Below are 8,689 nucleotides of genomic sequence, written 5' to 3'. Positions count from 1 at the left end.
ACGCTAGAACACCTATATAAAATAGTATTAAATATAAGTTTTAAAAAATAACTAATTACATAAGTTGTGACTAATTTGCGAGACAAATATTTTAAACCTAATTGCTCCATAATTTAATAACGTGACACTAAATAAACATTTACTAATAATAAATTAATTAGGCTTAATAAATTTGTCTCTCTATTTACTTATAGATTCTGTAATTAATTTTTTATTAGTATCCAAACACCTGTACAGCCAACGATATAATACCCGATATACACGAAAAAACAAAACTTTACACAATTGAATCTTAACACCCACATACAGTGCGTTTTCTTTTTAAAATCGTTTTTTCTTTTTGGTGCTTTTTTTCCCTCTTTTTTATTTGTTTCTCTCTTGCTTTGCTTCTCCTCCTCCCGTTGGAGTATAAATTTTCCTAATCCGCAAACGAAGTTTCCAGAAGACTTCCGGTCCGTACCTTCGTTTTCACACGCGAAAACTGCCTTTCTTCCGGCATCTGGAAGCTACTACTACTACGGTCGGTCCTCGCCGGATCAGATCCGGCCGCCTCCCCGGCGGATGGCGGAGCAGGGGGCGGGCGAGGCGGATGCGGGCGGCGGGGAGCCGCCGCCGGCGGCGGTGATGACGGCGGCGGCGGAGGCGTTGGCGGGGCAGAGGTCGCTGCCGACGCCGTTCCTGACGAAGACGTACCAGCTGGTGGAGGACCCGGCGGTGGACGACGTGATCTCGTGGAACGAGGACGGGTCGACGTTCGTGGTGTGGCGGCCGGCGGAGTTCGCGCGGGACCTCCTCCCCAAGTACTTCAAGCACAACAACTTCTCCAGCTTCGTGCGCCAGCTCAACACCTATGTACGCGCCCCCGGGATTATTCCTCCTCCTCCTCGTCGTCGTTTGCTTGGGATTTAGCTTGGTTTGGTTTGGCCATGTCGGTGATGTGTCTGGATTTTGCTTGCTTGCTGTATGACGTAGGGATTTAGGAAGATCGTGCCGGACCGGTGGGAGTTCGCCAACGACTGCTTCCGGCGAGGGGAGAAGCGTTTGTTGTGTGATATACACCGCCGGAAGGTGGTGGCGGCGGCGGCCGCGGCGCCGCCGCCGCCGTCGCCGGGGATGGCGACGGCAGCTGCCGCGGTGGCTTCGGGAGCTGTGACGGTGGCCGCGGCGCCGATACCTATGGCGCTGCCGGTGACGCGGGCGGGCTCGCCGGCGCACTCCTCGGAGGAGCAGGTGCTGTCGTCAAACTCTGGGTCGGGGGAGGAGCACCGGCAAGCGTCCGGGTCCGGCTCTGCGCCCGGCGGCGGCGGCGGCGGCTCCGCGTCCGGCGGCGACATGGGCGAGGAGAACGAGCGGCTCCGGCGGGAGAACGCGCGGCTGACGCGGGAGCTCGGCCACATGAAGAAGCTCTGTAACAACATCCTCCTCCTCATGTCCAAGTACGCCGCCACCCAGCACGTGGAGGGCTCCGCGGGGATATCCTCCATAGCGAACTGCTCCGGCGAGTCGTCGGAGGCCGTTCCCCCGCCGCCGCCTCTCCCCCCGGCGATACTCGATCTAATGCCGTCGTGCCCCGCCCTGGCCACCGCCGCCGCCGCTGCGGGGCTCGCCATAGACGGCGAGCCCGACCCGAGCGCGCGGCTGTTCGGCGTCTCCATCGGCCTGAAGCGGACGCGAGACGACGCCGCCGCCGCCGCCGACGAAGACGGCGGCGGCGAGGATCAGGCCGAGCACGGCGGCGCGGACGTGAAGCCGGAGGCGGCGGATCCGCATCCCGCCGGCGGCGGCGGCGGAAGCAGCACGGAGGCGTCGCCGGAGTCGCACCCGTGGCCCATATACCGGCCAACCCCCATGTACCACGCGGTCAGGCCCACTTGCAACGGGCCGGACAGGGCCGGGTCCGACCAAGACGGGTCCAGCTCCAGGTGAGTTGGCCCCCCCAACCCTGTAGAAGCTTCTAGACCCCTATATTACTTAATTGCCCCTCCCCTACACTATTATAAGCAACTAATTATGATTAGTACGTAATTAGCGGCGAAATAATAATTACTACCACTAGTAGTACTAGATGCTCTTTTGCTTCTTGGCGAGGAAGAACAGATGAGAGCTCACCTTGTCTCTCGATCGATCGCCTTGTAATCCGTCTGCCTCTTTCTCTTCATTGTGTTGTTGTAAATCATCAGCGTAAGATCCATCAGGATGCCGGTAAGGCGGTAATTGCAACCTGGGTTTACCAGTGTATTGGCTGCCTGCTGCGGAAATGAGAAGTGCATTTCCTTGATGGTGTGGTGTTTATTAAGTTGCTCACCTCAAACTGTTGTTTTCTTAGGTGCACAGTTTGGTCAGTTTTACAAGTGTTTTAGGTGTTAGTGCCAAAAATGGTGGTGACATAGGGCGGAAGCACTAGCATATGTTTTGTACTAGATGTATGTATTAGGTTTGATGCTAGAAATAGTGGCGATATATACTCCCCCTTCTTTCTCCTGTCACTATTCAAGTTCCTTTTTAGCAATTTTTTTAGTTCTTTATTTACCCAACACAGTTTGATTACAATCCATATGAGTAAACACATTAGAAATCATCCAAGGGCTAACACTGAAATCATCCAATAGCACTAGCATGCATGTTTTATACTACTTGCATGTATAAGTTTTGCTGCTAGAAATAGTTGTGAAATTTATTTGTTATTCGGATGCTAGTGGGTAGCCGCAGTCAACACGAACAATGCAGCAAGCTGCCCTCGCCTGCCGAATAGCCCCGTAGAGTAGAAAGCCTCAATTAACCGTGATTTTGTTTTAGAGAAGGGATCATATTAGTACAACTTTTGGAAAAAGTCCATAACCAAACAAAGGCCTTCCAAACAATTAGCCGTGATTTGCATGGTTGGCTCCTGGAAATGGAATCGTGTGTTCACAGAATCCACTAATCAAGTTATCATCTCCAAACGCCGCGTGTAGAAGTTGAGTCAATTCTTAATTTTGACCGACTGGGTCGTCGACCACAGAGGGTCGTGTCGAACACACGTAGGGAACCACATAGCGCTAGATTTGGCTGTCAGGCAAATTAATCATGTCAATCCTGGGGGGGGGGGGGGGGGGGGGGGGGTCGTCCATGCAGAGAGGGATTGATTACTCACAATTTCGTATATTTTCTGGCTTAGCCAACGTTAGGCAGCGGACGTCATCGCCACTAGAAGGCACTGGATGCCCTTTTGTTCCCCATTTTTCTTCTTCCAAGCTACTCGTATTTTGTACTACATGGCATCAGACAGCGACGCATCGTCGAATGGCTGTAGGTCAGGTAAGCACGGCCCGGCCTATTTTTTCCCCCTCTGTTTTCGATCGATCTTTCTTGCTGCGTTTCTTCAACGAGTAGTACTCCGTACTAATAATTTTGTCCACGACATTGCCACGTCGAGGCGTCAGAGATGTTGCGTAAACTAGTGGGTTCTTACATGTGTTGCCCATATCACGGAGTATTCACGTTTGCCTCGTCCTACATGTGTCTTAAAATTGTTGAACATCCCAACACGAAACTTGTTACACTTTCTCACATCTAAAATAAAAGAAACTAAAGATTGATTCACGTAATTTCGTACTCTCCATTCTACAATATAAAGATGAAGGTAGTATTGGTATCAAAATGTATGTTTCCACGACATACTCACCCATATTTGACCATAGCCAGGCAAGGATGGGAAACGGCGGTAAAGGCAGGTGTATGTCATTCTGGTCGGTTCCATGTCATTCTAGGAGAAATGGTCAACCTCATTTTTTCGCTTATACTTATTCTTAATAGTCAAAATTTAAATTTTTAATCTTAAATTTGGAGTTGATTTTGAGATATTTTCATCAAAGTTTATTTTTCAGCCTTTGCTTTTAGATCGTTAAGAACACACATATAAAAGTTTTATTCACAAATTATTTTTCGTTTGCAAATATGTTGTTTGGCTTATTCTCCGAATAAGCCAAACGATGGGACATGGTGAATTCGACGATCTGCAAAAGATGATGGTGGTGCAACAGAGCAACTTCGTGATGCACTGGGGACGCTCGGAATGCGGTAGTGGCGTAAGGGGTTTTGGATGGTGATGGCAGACAACAGCAAATGGTGTTGTGATCCACGGAGGCGGAAATGGTGCAGTGATGGGTAGCTGGGACTAGTTCCAATTCTCCCTTTCCATCCTCTCGGGTTGCGGCGGAAAGTTCAAGTCATCGTTGAAGGTTTAAAGCTAACTCTTCAAGCTTTGTGTGTGTGTTGGTGTGTTTGTGTGTTTTCCTCTGCATGAGGATTGGAGTCTAAGAACTTGTATGTTATGGTTGTGTATATCCTTTACGGATATAGAGGCTAGATTAATAAAAAAAATTCATTATCTAAAAAAAATAAGTTGAGATGCTAACTTCACTATTTAGAACCGATCTTGGTAATTTCTAACTATGTGCATTAATGTACATAAAATTTCAAAAAGCTGCAACTATTTTATCAAAATAATAATATGCTACAGCTTTAGCTAAGTATTTCAAAAATAAATCACCATAATATCATATGATTTTACCAGAAAGGTACAACTTTATATCACAGACAAGTGTGATCCACATGTCATACCCATGTGAAGGATAAAATTACTGTTCTTTTAATTTTTTTTTCTTTGCTTTTCTTTTTGCAGTTTTCTTAAATACCTAGTTAAAAATATCAACGTTTTCACAATGAAGTCATTATTGATGAGTAATTTTTTTAAAAAAAGGGGTTTACTGCAAGCTAATCACTTCCTTTGCTAATATGTGGCCTACTTTGGTCTCTGCACAGAGAAAAGAGCATGACGAAATAGAGAATAACAGTACTTTTTTGAAATGATGGAAGGTGATTATTTATGTGTTGGAGAAAGTGGGAGAACTATACTATAAGAAACCAAACATATTCAAACTTTCCTGTGCAGATTTCATCAAATATTGTGTGGTTAGATTAATTATGAGGGGATTAATTTTGGTGTGTGGTGGAGTGTTGGTGTAAAGTCCGCTCACAAAAGGATTCTCATCCCAGGGTACACTATGAACAGGTTAGCATGAACTAGCTATTCTATGGTTGTTGATTTATCCTTGACTGCTTCATCAAATGCTCGCGTACTTAGGTGTGTGTGCATATGGACTTGAGCAGAGTGTATGATGGTGAGCTGTGCACGCATTTGCTTTTCTTTTGTAGCGAAAAAAGTTTTAATCATGTGTGATGTTGTAATGGTTTTATTGGTTTGTATTTGGTTTTTTGTGTTCCATCGCTAAATTTTCCAAACAGCTGAATACTCAACTCTAGATACTTGAGACACCAATTTGAGCTGTGAAATCAATACTCCACCAATCCCTAAAAAACACAATTCTAAAGATGAATTTGAACCTACACTTTCAGTATTAAACTCTTTTGGACAGAGGGAGTAATAATTTAGAGCAATCTGATCAGTCAAGCATGGTTTCATATCCGAGCCTGCACTCTACTCCACTCAGTACGAAGTACGAACATACAGAGTTACAAACACCGTTCAAATTCGGAGGTTCAAATAGGAACCATGGAATGATGGAAACAATATCAGAGGTCATCTCAAGCAAAGAAAATCACGTCCAAACATAAGTCCACCCTTCAGTGCTTTTGTTTCTCTCAAAAGAAAAATAAAACTTCCAGTTTGGCTTTTCCAGTTATGTTTCAAAATATAACTGGGGCTCCTACCGTGCACGCGCGGCGATAGGCTAAGTTGCGTGCGAGGGCAGGAATCAGCGGGTCCGCGTCACGACAAAGAAAATCCTCCACATGTTTTTCTATTTTTTTCATCTTTTCTTTTTCTTTCGGGATAAAACAAACTTTCAAGTCAATATTTTTTGAAACTTTTAAATCAGATTTGAAAACTTTTAAGTCATGATTTGAAAACTTTCGACTCAGATTTGAAAACTATTAATTCAGATTTAAAAATATTCATCTTAAAATTCAAAACTTTTAACTCAGATTTAAAAACTTTCATCTCATAATTCAAAAACTCAACTCAAGTCTTAAAAGCTTTCAATTCAAATTCAAAACTTTCAACTGAAATTTAAGATGAAATATTCAACTTCGAAAATTAAAAAAAATTGTGAAAAAATGGCAAAAAGAAACAAAAATGACACGTGGAAGTTAGCTTTTCCAAAAAAAAAAAAAGAATGCACGTACGTGGACGCCATTAAAAACATGCATGCACTTAGGCTAAGCGTGGGCCTTATGGGCTTAAAACGCGCGTGAATTAGCTTCTCTCAAATATACCTTTAAGTGAATTGAATACTAGATATATTCTAAAATTACCAATCTAGGCAAAATTTCCAGATTCATAGTTCAAGTATGTTCTATCCACATTTAAAAATTGCTACTCCCTCCTTCCAAAAGTCTAAGTCCTATTTCTTTTTTACCAAGATTAAGGTGTAGTTAACTCATTTATCATGTAACAAAATCAATGAACATGTAACCAATAAGTATTAAAATGACTTCTTGAGTTTCGATAAAAAATTTAATATAGCATATAGTGACTACAAATACAACTTAGACTTATGAAAAAAAAATTAAAGAATGAAATATGATTTAGATTTTTGGAATGAAGAATTATATTTTAAGACGGATAAGCCAGCTCTGAAAGTGTGTCATGTATTCTGCGAAACATTCCGTCCAATGGTGGAAGACACACGCATGACGCATGCCGGTCAACACGGGGTAAAAGGGTTAATTAACCACGCGCCACGACCACCACGACGATAAAAGTTAAACTACTTGGTACTAAAAAACTACCAAAAACCGGCGACTCGCAGGAAATATCGTCCACAGTTCCACACGCGTCTTCCCTGCAAATTCCGCCCAAATTTCACTCGAATTCCACCACTTATACGTTTATACTATTTTTACATGTGACCCGAACCCCGAATACTCATCAACACGTCTTACCCATTTACTCGTATATTTCCAAACCAGCCACGCGCTAATCTTCCATGAATATATCAGATCAAAGGGCGCGTAAATTCGCAACAAATACTACCGATTTTAGTTCGTCTTTCAAATTTCCGATTCGGTTTCTAACCTCTCAAGTCTCAACTCGATATAAGCAGCGGTCGCCGTGATCCGCACCGATCGTGCCCTAGGTTTTTCTTCCGATCCGCAAGCTCGCAAACGCAACGCCGCGTGCAAATGGCGTCGAGGACGATGACACTGGAGGTGACGGTGGTGTCCGCCGAGGAGGTCGTGCTGCCGCCGACGAGGCGCCCGCTCGTCCGCGGCGCGTACGCGGTGGTGCGCACGGCGGCGTCGGCGTCGTCGCCGGCGGCGGCGGTGTGCACGCGCGTCGACGAGGAATCGGGCGGCGACTGCAACGGGTACCCCTACTGGAAGGAGACGCTGCGGGTGGCGTTGCCGGAGGGGGCGCGCTGGCTGGACGTCGAGATCTGCCGGAGGAGGCCGAACGGCCAGGTGGAGGCGGTGGCGGCGGCGAGCGTCCCCGTCGGCGACTTCACCGTCGGCCCGCCGGGCCACCTGCATTGCCTCAGCTACAGGCTGTTCGACGCCTCCGGGTGCAGGACGCGCCGCAACGGCATCGTCAACATCACCGTCAGGAGGACGGACGTCAAGTACACCGCGCCGCCGCCGCCGCCGCCGCCGGTGAAAGCTCCGGCGTACGCCGGCGCGAGCGGGAGCGGCGGCTCTTGCTACGGCGTGCCGCCGGCGGGCGCAGCCATGGGCTTCCCCGTCGGATTCACGGCCAATGGCAAGGCCTGCGCGTAGAATGGTAAATATCATTCAGTTAGGAAAGGATTAAACCGAAATTGGGATTGGGTCTCGACATTGCAATTTTTTAATTGTTGATAAAGATTCTGATGAATTCATCAGGAAATTGAAACAAATTAGCACATCAGTTTTTTCTTTTCTGCGAGGAGAGCAGATCAGATTTTGTTCATGTTTTTCTTATTCTTCATGTGCTGAAGAAAAAAGAAAAGCAGAATCCTGCTCAGGTTGTAAAAAGGATTACGTTGATTTTTTTTCTACGTGGTATTTGATTTGTTTGATTGTTTAAGACTAAAACAACGTGTGCTTGGGAAATTGACATGTGATTCATCATTGTTTAAGGCTTTAAGCCCGTTTGACTTGACTGAATGTTTATGCATTCAGTATAGAAATGTTAAGTGATTTCGTTGTTCCGACCTGTTACTTTGTTACGACTCTGACCAAATTTTCGTTGGAGTCTATGTCAACATGCACATTCTCAAGTCAATGTTAAATGCACACGTTAGTCTGAGTACTACCGTGTCATTTGGCCTCTATAATTAGAGCAGGAAAAGGAACCTGAAGTTTCTCTTGTAAGTACAAAACATTTTCAGTATAGCAGAGTCTATACGCGTTTACAAGTCACAACGCGGTCAGATGCGTTGCAGCAAGGAACTTCTGCATGAAGCTCTCACTCCTATAGTTTTGTTTGCCTGATCACACACATTGACAATTGCTATCAGTAGATTGCAGGCTTGATGAAAATGGTGTCTGCTGGGTAAAGACGCAATTGATATTCACTCTGAACAAGCTTGGATACACTGAAGTCTGAATTCTGAAGGTTCCGGGTGTTCACTGTTCAGAGGGCCATGAATTGCCGATGAACTGGTCGGTTTCACTCTCTGTAGTTACTCCGGCAAACCTGCAGGCATCC

General features: G+C 45.7%; 2 protein-coding genes across 6 annotated transcripts; both read left to right on the top strand.

Annotated features, from left to right (window-relative positions):
- Nucleotides 1-337: 337 nt before the first annotated feature.
- LOC127784937 (heat stress transcription factor B-2c) lies at nucleotides 338-4,383 on the top strand. 5 transcript variants are annotated; one of them, XR_008019623.1, is made up of 4 exons: nucleotides 338-852; nucleotides 973-1,922; nucleotides 3,158-3,297; nucleotides 4,005-4,383. XR_008019623.1 is itself a non-coding variant. In XM_052312364.1 (3 exons), exons 1-3 carry the CDS (start codon nucleotides 562-564, stop codon nucleotides 4,006-4,008), a joined length of 1,245 nt encoding a protein of 414 aa, XP_052168324.1. In that variant the 5' UTR covers nucleotides 338-561; the 3' UTR covers nucleotides 4,009-4,112. The 5 variants fall into 5 exon arrangements, 3 of the variants coding, with proteins under 3 accessions (XP_052168324.1, XP_052168323.1, XP_052168322.1); XR_008019622.1 differs by having other exon boundaries at nucleotides 3,965-4,096; XM_052312364.1 differs by lacking the exon at nucleotides 3,158-3,297 and having other exon boundaries at nucleotides 4,005-4,112.
- Nucleotides 4,384-6,889: 2,506 nt separating this feature from the next.
- LOC127785184 (BON1-associated protein 2-like) lies at nucleotides 6,890-8,194 on the top strand. Its single transcript, XM_052312610.1, has one exon. The coding sequence runs from the start codon at nucleotides 7,186-7,188 to the stop codon at nucleotides 7,774-7,776; it is 591 nt and encodes a 196-aa protein (XP_052168570.1). The 5' UTR covers nucleotides 6,890-7,185; the 3' UTR covers nucleotides 7,777-8,194.
- The last annotated feature ends 495 nt before the right edge of the window (nucleotides 8,195-8,689 follow it).

The sequence above is a fragment of the Oryza glaberrima genome, chromosome 9, assembly GCF_000147395.1.
Source record: "Oryza glaberrima chromosome 9, OglaRS2, whole genome shotgun sequence".
Classification (NCBI taxonomy): domain Eukaryota; kingdom Viridiplantae; phylum Streptophyta; class Magnoliopsida; order Poales; family Poaceae; genus Oryza; species Oryza glaberrima.
The sequence above is the reverse complement of the archived record's forward strand: the minus strand, read 5'-3'. Positions and strand labels throughout refer to the sequence as shown.

Bases quoted from the DNA above. Each gene is read 5' to 3' on its own strand.
- LOC127784937 (XM_052312362.1), top strand. From the start codon at position 562: ATGGCGGAGCAGGGGGCGGGCGAGGCGGATGCGGGCGGCGGGGAGCCG. The intron at 853-972 runs GTACGCGCCCCC...TGTATGACGTAG, and splicing joins TGCGCCAGCTCAACACCTAT to GGATTTAGGAAGATCGTGCC. The intron at 1,923-3,964 runs GTGAGTTGGCCC...TCTCCGAATAAG, and splicing joins CAAGACGGGTCCAGCTCCAG to CCAAACGATGGGACATGGTG.
- LOC127785184 (XM_052312610.1), top strand. From the start codon at position 7,186: ATGGCGTCGAGGACGATGACACTGGAGGTGACGGTGGTGTCCGCCGAG.